This window comes from Belonocnema kinseyi, chromosome 2, assembly GCF_010883055.1.
Source record: "Belonocnema kinseyi isolate 2016_QV_RU_SX_M_011 chromosome 2, B_treatae_v1, whole genome shotgun sequence".
Lineage (NCBI taxonomy): Eukaryota > Metazoa > Arthropoda > Insecta > Hymenoptera > Cynipidae > Belonocnema > Belonocnema kinseyi.
In genome coordinates, this window is record NC_046658.1 from 114,265,027 (window position 1) to 114,276,927 (window position 11,901).

The window sequence follows — 11,901 nt, forward strand, 5'->3', positions numbered from 1 at the left end:
TTTTCACAAAAATAACTTCATATACTTGCACTCGATTTTTACACTGCACTATACACTCACGAAAGCATCTGGGCCCATAACCTGTTGGGGGTTATTAATTGTATCAAATAAGAAACACTGTATAAAGTACAGGCACAAGAATTTAGTTAGTTACTTCGTTCGTTCGTTAGTTAGTTCGTCTGAAACCTCGGTCAATTGTAAACCTCGTTGAATTGTATACTTGTTACTAAATAAATTCTTGTGCCTGTACTTTATACAGTGTATCTTATTTGAAACAATTAATAACCCCCAACAAGTCGACTCCAGACTACTTGGCAAATCCCTGCTGCATTTCTTGCATTCAGTAGTGGGATTGTACCCTATTCTGTGCATGAAATAGTTCAGGTGTTTTTGTGCATTCCCGATGCTTCGCCCGGATCAAGCTTTTGATGGCTATACAGATACAGTAAGACGCTAGTAACAGTAAAGTTTCCAGTCTTATATTTTCATTTTTTTGAATCGCTTTTTGCCAACTCGTCCGCGTTTTCGTTGCCGTTCATATCAAGTAACCTAGAGCTAGGCTGAGAGGCACGCTGTTCTTTTCCGCAATATTGCTTAATCCCTTTTTGCATTCCCAAACCAGCTCTAATTTTATGTCTGGTTTCTCAACTGCATTTAATGTAACTTGGCTTTCCAGGCGGATTGTCATTTTCCTAGCATCAGCTGATATCACTTGGGAGCGTAGTGTGTCTAGTACCCCAAATCTGTCCATTTGCCTTGTTAAAGGACATTCGAGTAGAGCCAAGCAAGCATTTTTGGCCCTAGACATCACGTTACTAAGTCTAAGATCGTCAATCTCCTACCCCGAAATTCAGGAGAGACAACTTTCGACAATTTTAACTTTCTCGTGAAAATGAGCAAGCTGGTATTTTCCGAATTTACCAAGAACCTTGAACTGTCGTGCCAGAGCTCTACGCGGCGTAGCGATAACCTGGTAAAACACGTCAACGTTTTCAGATAAGCCCCACTGATTCAAATTAAAAAAGTTATCTGCCTATTTCAGGCCATAATATTCTTCCTTATTTAGCTTACAAAGGAAGTCATCCACTACAATACCACACAGGAGGGGTTACAGGGCACCCTCTGTGGACATCATCGCGGCGTACCATGCTCCATCCAGCGTTCCATGCTTGCTATCCAGCTACGAGCTGGTCTGCCACGACAAACCATTAAGCCTCTCAGTAGATGTCTTCTGGAGAAGTATTACTGAAGGCGTGCTGCTCTCTGTGCAGCGGGGAGGCTAAACGAATGTAACACTACATTCCAGGTTTGGGAATGACGGCTACTCTTCCATCCTTCCATGCCAATGGTACGTGTTTTAGGACATGGCTTGCCTAAATAGCCAACTACCTCTGCTTCGGTTTGAGTTCGCTGAAAACCCGGAAATTGAACTTCTATCAGGTAGTTTACAGGAGGACTATTTCGCTGGCCCCACCACCCACGCAAATTTAACTTTTTTTCGGCCAAATATTTAGTGCAGAATTTGTTCAAATTTGTACAACAAAAATTAGAATTTGTGCATCACCGGAAGTACCTGATTTCTCAGAAAAACACTGGCGGAGCCAGCGAAACGTTTATCTAGCCCCGCCATGTTGTTCCTCGTACAGAGGGTCGTTTTTAGAAGTTGAAGTTGGCTGCACAATTTTGAATAAATTAAGAAGAAAATAATGCACCCATATACAGTTGATTTTGGATAATGTCGGGACTAGCGGTACGTTTCGCTGGATCCGATACGTTTCGTTGGATCCGATATGACGTTTGCTCAACAGGGGGTTGTTTTTAGGGTTTGAAGTTTGTTGCACAAATTTGAACAAATTAAAACAAAAATAATACACCCATTTAAAGTCAATTTTAGATATTGTTGGGGCCAGCGAAACGTTTCGCTGGTCCCGCCATGATGTTTTTCATACAGAGGGTCGTTTTTAGAGGTTGAAGTTGGTTGCACAAGTTTCAACACATTAAGACGAAAATAATACACTGATGTAAATTTCATTTGGGATAATATCGGGGCCAGCGAAACGTTTCGCTGGTCACGCAATCTTGTTTTCCGTACAGAGGATCGTTTTTATGGGGTTGAAGTTTGTTGCACATATTTGAACAAATTAGGACGAAAATAATACACACATTTAAAGTTAATCTTGGGTAATGTCGGGGCCAGCGAAACGTTTCGCTGGTCCCGCTATGGTGTTTTTCGCACAGGGGGTAGTTTTTAGGGGTTAAAATTATTTGCACAAATTTGAACCAATTAAAACGAAAATAATGCACCCATATAAAATTGATTTTGGATAATGTCGGGGCCAGCCAAACGTTTCTCTGGCCCCGCCATGGTGTTCTTCACACAGAGGGTCGTTTTTAGAGGTCGAAGTTGGTTGCACAATGTTAAACAAATTAAGACGAAAATAATGCACTCATATACAGCTGATTTTGAATAATGTCGGGACTAACGGTACATTTCACTGGATACGATATGACGTTTGCTCAACAGGGGTTTTTTCAGGTTTTGAAGTTTGTTGCACAAATTTGAACAAATTAAGACGAAAATAATACACCCATTCAAAATTAATTTTCGATATTGTTGGGGCCAGCGAAATATTTCGCTGGTCCCGCCATGATATTTTTCATACAGAGGGTCGTTTTTAGGGCTTGAAGTTGGTTGCACAAATTTGAACAAATTAAGACGAAAGTAATGCAGCCATATAAAGTTGATTTTGGACCCTGTCGGGACTAGTGGTACGTTTCGCTGGATCCGATATAACGTTTGCTCAACAGGGGGTTGTTTTTCAGGTGTTGAAGTTGTTTGTACAAATTTGAACAAATTAAGATGAAAATAATGGACCCATATAAAGTTAATTTTGGATAATGTCGGTGCCAGCGAAACGTTTCGCTAGCTCTGCCATGGTGTTTTCCTAACAAGGATGTTTTTTAAGGGTTGAAGTTGGTTGCACAAATTTGAACAAATCGAGATGAAAATAATAAACCGGTGCGAATTTTATTTTGTATAATATCGGGACCAGCAAAACGTTTCGCTGGCCCCGCGATGGTGTTTTCCGCACAGGGGGTAGTTTTTAAAAATAATGCACCCATATAAAGTTGACTTTGGATAATGTCGGGGCCAGCCAAACGTTTGGCTGGCCCCACCAGTGTTTTTCTGAGAAATCAGGTACTTCCGGTGATGAACAAATTCTAATTTTGGTTGTACAAATTTGAACAAATTCTGCACTAAGTATTTCGCCCAAAGAAGTAAAATTTGCGTGGGTGGTGGGGCCAGCGAAATGGTCCTATTCAGAGGTGCTTCTTCATCTTCGGCAAACTCACCATCCTCAAGCCTTGTGAGCCCGATGTGAGCTTCGGCATTTTTTGATAAGATCTTGCGAAGCCTCGCTGTTTTCTGATAGTTCTTTGGTTCCTCGCAGAAGTCCCTCCAATCTTCCTATTCGTGAAATTTTAAGTTTTTATTGTATTAATACTGAGCCATTTTATAGTTGTCCCAATCTGAATGCAACTTAGTTCTGTGTGTCCTGTTGTAAAGCGCTTTAGTCTTTTTACAGTGTTTCTTCAGGTGGTATTTCCAGCATTCTGCTGCCTTGCCTAAATCTAATTAAACTATCAGGGCAATTTAACGTCTCCGCATCAAAAGGGGATACACGTGGATTCAGCGTGAAAAGTTTTTTTTTTTAAAATCCGCGTTTCAAATCGTTCGAATTTCAATCTTAAGAGCTGATGCTTGTAGAGAATTTCAAGGCACATATTTTTTCCTTTAGAAAATAATTATATATTTTGCAGTTTTTGAAGTAATTGATAAAAACACGATTCAGAGTCAGCAGTGATTTTTACTAGTACTTTCGCTGATCAAGTTGACAATTTGCGACTGTAGTACATTATAATATTTTATATTTGTGGTTTATAATATTTATTTATTATATTATTTAGTAGTATATTATTTCAAGAATAAATAATAATTCTTAAGGAAGTGTTAAAAAGTAAGCAATTTGAAATTAAAAATCCAAAAATTGTGTTACTTAAAATTTAAAAAAAATATAAAAATTGAATAATCTGCAATTAATACCTGAGCAACTGACTCATTTTTTATTTTAAAATGTTTTTATTTTAGAGTTTTGTACTTTTATGTGAAATTCTGAATTCTTTATTTTTCTCTTTTATAAGTTATACTTTTGTTAAAATTAAAATGGTTGATTTTTGAACAGTGTAATTCACTATTAATTTTTAAATAATTTGCATTTACTGCTAGTCCGATGCACATTTGATAATTTTTTTAAGAGCAGAGAAATCGCATTCGCTGCCTACAATAGTAAATGGTACAATTTAAAAGCAGAGGAAGCAACATTTATCCTTTTTCTAACACATCGTGCAAGAAAGACGATTGGCATTACCACTGGCAAATTCTTTGTCTTGTCTTTGGAACTTTTTACCGGGGTAAGTAGTACATTAATAAACAAAATAAAAAAGAAAATAAATCATTCCAAGTTTATAATTACTTTCTGATTTTCTTCCTAACTTATTTTTAATTTTTAAAGCATTAAAATATTAGAGTTTTTGATGATTTTGTCTGTCTATATAGGCAGATTAGACTATGTTTTCTGTAACAAAACAAGGGATTCTTTTTTATGTTATGCTTTATGATTGGCAAACAATTCAACTTCATATTGAGTTCGGCACTTTTTGTTCTGATCGAAAATAATCTAACATAGGTTCAACAATTAACATTTTATTAATTCGATAATGTAGCACTTGTAGTTGAAAATATGGATTGTGCTAATTTGAATAATATATGATACAATTATTTTGAAAATATTAAAAATGTTGCAGATAATAAAGACATCCATGGGGTATCTGTCAATGCTGCTGGCAGTAAAAAAAGGAAATTAGAATAAAGGCTTCTTTTTCCAAAACACCCAGTTCTCGCAAAATTGATATTAGGTGATATTAAAATAAAAAAATCGACTTATCATAGTGTACTTTTGCGTTTGAAAAAATACTTTTGTACTATCATTATTAGTTTTGAAAAACAATAAAAGATACTAGAAAAGTTTGTAAAATAAATATTCATTTATTAGGGTAGGTATGATTTTATCAAGAGGTACCAAGAGGTAAGGTAAATTTCAGAATAACAAATTGGAATGAAAAGGCAATATAGCATGTGTATCAGAAGAATCTTTTAGATTAGAATTAGTTGAGAAGCAGAATCCAAGCAAAAATCAACACAGTTTTCTCAAAATGTAGATAATTGTATGCAGTTAACAAAAACAAGGTAATCCTGTAGTCTAGTTTTGTCGGTGAGTGTATATTGAGAAAATGGTATATAAAAAGTAATTTGTACTATTAAATTTGTGTTGCTATTTTATTTGATACTAGATGTGCCCTGTGGCAGCGCACAGTGTAGCAAAAAGCACTTTTTGTGGACAGAAGTCCGTCTGCAACCCAATTTTCAATGGATGTTGAGGTTTCTTTTTAAAATGACCGTAAGGCTTTCGGGTATATCGAGACGCTACGAGAATTTCTATTTAGCTAAACCAAAAATTTTTATTCAACATCAAACTAAACAATATTTTTATCCTAACTTTTCAGATGCACCTTTTTTTGAAAGGTCTGCAAATTGACTAAAGAAGAGCGTCAGTCAGTATAATTACTATCAAGAAATAGTTTTGAGTAGGTTATAGTGAGAAAAAAATTGTTTATATTGTTTAAAGAAATTAATGAGCAAAAGCCATTTTTTGTGATTCGAAATGATCATTTGTTTAAAATCACAGTTTTTGTATAGAATATAAGAGGAATGTATATCTAATTATAATTATCTAAGAATATCTGCGTCTTAGCAGCATTATTTAAGGGTGTTGTTTCAATCCGACTTTGATTTTTTTTAATAGGTACGGTACTGATTCCATATATATTTTCTCCGAAGGATTCGTGAACGAAAGAAAGACAACTTGTCGAATATTCTAGTTTTTGCGAGATCCTCGGATCAATAAAATGTTGAAAAATCAAAAAATTTGAGATAGAAACAAGCGGGTAGCAGACGGCAACATTTGAACGATTAGAATCGTTTGCTAATTTATTTTTTTACTCGCAATTCTGACATAATAGAAGAGTTCTAGAGATCAACGGCTGTTCCAAAGGGCCAGGTCTTGATGATGGTGACCCCAAATTTTGCGAAATACGTTGCGACATTGAGCGAAAAGCAGAGAGAACTGACATGCCCTGTCTGTGTTTTTGTAACTGAATTTGGAATGAACCACCAGACCAGCTGTATCTTTGCTGTTACTTTTACTCTACAAGCCCTGATACCGTCGATACCGTTCAAATGATGCCGTCTGCTACCCGCTGGTTTCTATCTTTTGCAAAATTCATATTTGTCGGGAAGATAATCATTTCCTCAACAAATTTTTTGATTGCTCAACATTTTATTCATCCGAGGATCTCGCAAAACCCCGGATATTCGACAAGTTTTCTTTGTTTCGTTCGCAAATCTTTCGGCAAAATATTTATAGAATCAGGGTCGTAACTATAAAAAAATTCAAAGTCGGATTGAACCAAGATCCTTAAATAATTTTTATATGCAAATACATTTTTTTCGTATGGCCATTCTTTGCAGAACCCACTAAATATTTACAATGACCCTTTGCTATGATACTTTGCAAAGGGATAAGAAAAATTAATTATTTAAACAATTTTCATAAACAACATTTGTTTACTTTTACAGGAATAGCCATAATTTCTCATGGAGTAAGCAAGACATTTATAACTTACTCCACGAAAAGAATAATCCTATTCCTGCGAAAGTGATCGATGCAAGCATTAGCGTGTCGGTGAGTAGGCTCTACGAAATGTTGCGTAAGGCAGCTTCATATACTAAAACCTAAAATGAATGAGTACGAACCCAAGCTCACCCGATTTCACGATTCGCTTTCGTTGGCCATTAAGATTTTTTAGGTAAGCCGCATTTTTCAGGGTGTCAAGAGAATGAAAAAAAGTTTCTGGAAAAAGTTTAAAGGGTTGTTTTGTAATGAATTCTAAGGGAAAATTGAAAAAAAGATCACACGATTTTTTAAATTATTTTCTTAAATTTTCAAAAAGTGTAAGGTTTTGAAGTAAAAATTTGCAATTCTGCCATATTGCATAATTTTAGAAAAATTGAGGAACATTAAAATTTTAAGCCTTCTTGTGCAATTTTGTGGCACAATTATTATTTTTATAAGTTTATGTTGGCATTAGAAATGTACTTTCAAATTTGAGTAAGTTTAAGAAATATTCAGAAATTTCAAAACGATTAAAAATAATTACAACTTGAAACTATTTTTTAGGAACTTTGTAAGGTTTTACGAAAATGGAAAATCTTTTTTTAGGTTCCTAGGAATAATTAAAATAATTACTTATTATTAAAAATTAATTTGAAGAGATTATTTAGAACCATTTTAAAACATTGCACAAAATTTCAACATTTTTAAAGAAGAATTTGAAAAACTTTAAAGGCAATTTTTTCAATTTTGCAGAATTAAAACAAAATCAGAAATAATTTGAAAAGAAAATTTTTTCTTCGAATAGAATTAGAAAGTGCCAGTTTTTTCCAAAGTTGTTAGCATGCCTTTTACTTTTTCCACTTCACAGTTTGAGCAAGTCCATAATCAATTAAATTTAACAAAACTTAATGTTCAAAAAATTTATTATTATTTATAACAATACTCACTTAAAATAATGTCACACGAATTTTTCACATTTTTGTAGTAGAAATTTGTATAAAATAAAAATGTTTACTTAAAAAGAAACGTATGCATGATAAAAATTTGTTTTTATTGTCTCCCGGCACGATTACAAGTTTTAGTAAACATTTTTATATTTTTAAGAGCTCTGAAACTACAGAAAATTTATGAATTTATTTTTCAACAATTTTCAATCTCTGTCCAAGTCGTAGGTTTGATAATTTTTTTTATTTCTGTGACAGAATACTTCGTTTTTTTCTATAAAAGTTTAATGTACAATAAAACTGTTTACTTATGAATAACGTATTCGTAATAAAGAAGAATCTGCATTTTTTAATTTGTGCTTTTATTAATTTTTAAAATTTCTCCAAACGAATACTTCACGTTTTGATAATAAAATTTAATATACAATAATACTGTTAACTTTTTTGTATGTTCAAGTCATTTGTAAAGTACAGGAAATTTATAAATTTGTTTGTCAAGAATATCCAATATCTATCCAAGTCATGATTTTTATCACTTTTTTAATTGCTGCGACAAAATACTTTGATTTTTTCTATAAAACTTGAATACACAATAAAACTGTTTACTTCTGAAAAACGTTTACGCAATAAAAAATAAAGTGCAAAAATCTATGAATTTCTTTTTCTAAAATTCTTTATCTCTGTCGAAATAATAAGTTTGATCATTTTTATACCTTAAGCGACAAAGTTTTTTATGCTTTTGCAATAACATTTTATGCACCATAAAAACCGCATGCTTCTAAAAAATGTATGAGAGATAAAAATATTCGTTTTCTATTTTTCCCGGTAGGACACAATTTTTAGTGCGTAATTCAAATAAATGTATGCATGTATGTATAAATATATGTATAATAAAAATTGGTATTTATAATACAGAATACATATGAATTTGCTGTTTTTCTTGAAGCATTTTATAGATACTATAGATAAATTCGGTCAAAATTTATTGTGCGCTAAGACAAACATACAGAAAGGTAGATAGACAGAGACGCATTCGTAACAACCTGTTTTTCAGATTCAGAGGACCTCAAATCCTAGGCATTTGACAAAAACGTTTTTTTTTTAGTTAAAAAAAAAAACAAATTTCCTGGGTTAAAATATAATATTTTAAACCGAAAAAGTATTTGGACATAAGATTTTAAATAGAATATAAAAGTTTAATTATGAATCTAAAAATTATAAATTATTTTAAAACTAAAAATAGTTTATCAAACTTGAAACGGATGTTTCCATTTGCTTAACTACTAAGGCTTTTGAATTGAAACAGTTAAGTTTTTAATGTAAAATCTGTACTTTCTTCAGTTATCAATAGATTTGGAATCATCTTATAAAATAAATGGTTACTGAATTTTTAATATTTGATCTAAAGTGCAATAAAAAATTTAATTTCAAATAATTTTAACTGATTCGTCCAATTTGTCCATTTGTCCAATAATTTGTTTTCATTTTTTAATATATTAAATAAAATGGCCTAAAACGTATGATGATTATGAAAATCCACAGTTTTTCATATTTGACATCAAATTTTACGTACATATTCTTTAATCTCCCAGACAGTGTTAAAATTGTGGAGAGGGTGGCATATGATGGATGAAGATAGGGGGGGGGGGGGGGGGGGGGGGGGGGGGGGGGGTACAACAACAGTTTTTGGCGAGTCAAATCAAATTTTTTGCACATATTTTGTGGGCTTCTGGACAGGCTCTAAGAGAATTCAGGACGTGGGGGATAAGATGGAGTGAGGGCGGGGCAGTTTTTAAAATATATGCAAAAGTAAATTATGGGGGGGTATATTAGAGACAGGGAGCAGATAGTAGATAAGGTATGTTTCAGTCGTTTACCAATTTTTTACAAGTTGGATTTTCACGACAGATTTTAAAATACTAGAAACTGGATTCGAATACTCGAATACTCCAGCAGTTTTTAAAATATATGCAATAGTTAATTATGGGGGTATATTAGAGACAGGGGGCAGATAGTGGGTAAGGTAAGTTGCAGTCATATTCCTGTTTTAATTTTTGAGAGTTTTTCCAAGTTTAGTTCTAATTTCGCTTTTGATTTCGCATTTTTCAAAACCAAATTGCACGACTTGAGTTCGAGTTTTATGATTTAAAATTCAAAAATACCTTTTTAATTTAATGTTTTCAGATTTTAATTCGTGTTTCGCATTGAGAGTTTTCCTCAAGCGTTGTAAAAATTTCACAATGACTGATTTCCATAATTTATGGAAATTTCAAAGAATTAACCCAATTTTAAAAGAGTTATTTAAACAAATTTTAAATACTTTAGAAATCTTTAAAAAAATAAGTTGCAGGTGTTTCTAAAAATTTTAAAGGATTTGAAAATTTTTAGAGAATTTAAAAAAATTGCAAGGAATTTTCAATTGATTACAGTAATTTAATATGACATTTTAAGGGTTTTGATATATTGTAGGATATTTTAATAGATTTCAAGTAATTTTCAAATTATTTTAATAATTTAATGTGAGATTTTTAAGGATTTTAAATATTTCAGGATATTTTTTAAATTTCAAAGAATTTTCAAGAGCTTTGAAAACTTTTAAAGATTTCAAAAGATTTTTAAGGATTTTAAATATTTGAGAATATTTTTTAAAATGTCAAGGAATTTTCAACTGATTTTCATCATTTAAGGGAATTTCAAAGAATTAAACCAATTTTAAAAGAGTTATTTAAAAATTTTTTTAACACTTTAGAAATCTTTACAAAAAGTTCTAGGTATTTGAAAAGATTTTAAAGGATTTGAAAAATTTGAGAGAATTTTAAAAGATTCCAAGGAATTTTCAATTGATCACAGTATTTTAGAATGATATTCTAAAGGATTTGATGTATATTTTAGGATATTTTAATATATTTCAAGTCATTTTAAATTATTTTAATATTTTAGTGTGAGATTTTAAAGAAATTGAAATATTTCAAGGTATTCATTGAATTTTAAGATACTTTCAAGAGCTTTAAAAATTTTTAAAGATTTTAATAGGTTTTTAAGGATTTTAAATATTTGAGGATGTTTTGAAAGATCTCAAAGAATTTTGAACTTATTTTTATAATTTAAAGGAATTTCAAAGAATTTTAACAACTTTAGCAGGGTTATTTAAAAAATTCCAAAGTACTTTAGAAATCTTTAAAAGATGCCAAGGTCTTTCAAAATATTTTGAAGGTTTCGAAATATTTGAGAGTATTTTAAAACGTTCCAAGGAATTTTCAATTTTTGACAGTAATTTAATATGAGATTTTAAAGGATTTGGTATATATTAAGATATTTTAATAAATTCCAAGGCATTTTCAATTGATTTAAATAATTCAGTATGAGATTTTAAAGGATTTGAAAGCTTTTAAGGTATTTTCAAACTTGTAAGGAATTTTCAAGAGTGTTCAAAAATTTTAAGCGATTTTAAAGGATTCAAAAATTTTCAGGATATTTTAAAACATTCCAACGAATTTTCAATTAATTTCAATAATTTTGAGCGATTTCAAAGAATTTTAACGTTTTTTTCTCATATTTTTTTTTGTGTGATGATTCATCAATTATTTGGATAAATTTGTTTTCTGAAAATGTAACTATTTTGTAAAAAATTTATTTTCTTTTTAGTTAAAAATTAATTTTTTTTAACCACAAATTTAACTATTCTATGTTTAAATGAAAAGTGATCTTTTTTAGTTAAAATTTTTTTGTATTTTTTTTAATACTCTTTTTTCTTGGTAGAAAATTAATCTTTGTTGTCGAAAATTTAACTATGATTAAATATTAATTTTTTGTTCAGAAAATTAGTCTTCATGGAAAATAAATTTCTTTTGTGCAAAGTTCATGTATTTTATTAGAAATGCCTTTTTTAGTATACAATTTAGCTTTTTGGATGAAAATGTAATTTTTTTATTTAAAATTTTACTATTCTGTTGAAAACAATTAAAAAATTTTTTTTTGTTTAGTTATGTATTTGATTCAAAATCTTGTTGTTGCAGAAAACTAATTGTTTTATATGTAATAGCAATAATATCCATATTATGTACACCTGGAAAACATAACCTGAAAATCGACGTATGGATGAAATTAAGAATCACGCAAAAGATCCAAATCGCCAATTTCTTCAATTTCTTTCAAATGGGGAG

The 11,901-nt window shown here is 31.2% G+C and overlaps 1 protein-coding gene and 1 long non-coding RNA gene across 2 annotated transcripts in view; one reads left to right on the top strand and one right to left on the bottom strand.

Moving 5' to 3' along the window:
* Positions 1–4,988, top strand: part of LOC117167417 (odorant receptor 22c-like) — a 9,633-nt gene extending 4,645 nt beyond the window's left edge. Inside the window, exons 5-6 of the mRNA XM_033352324.1 lie at positions 4,318–4,473; positions 4,867–4,988. Coding sequence (XP_033208215.1) covers positions 4,318–4,473; positions 4,867–4,926 — 216 coding nt within the window. The 3' untranslated portion in view covers positions 4,927–4,988. The remainder of the gene's footprint in view (positions 1–4,317; positions 4,474–4,866) is intronic.
* The window catches only part of LOC117167420, a 32,706-nt gene that overhangs the window by 12,269 nt on the left and 8,536 nt on the right, over positions 1–11,901 (bottom strand). The window lies entirely within an intron of this gene.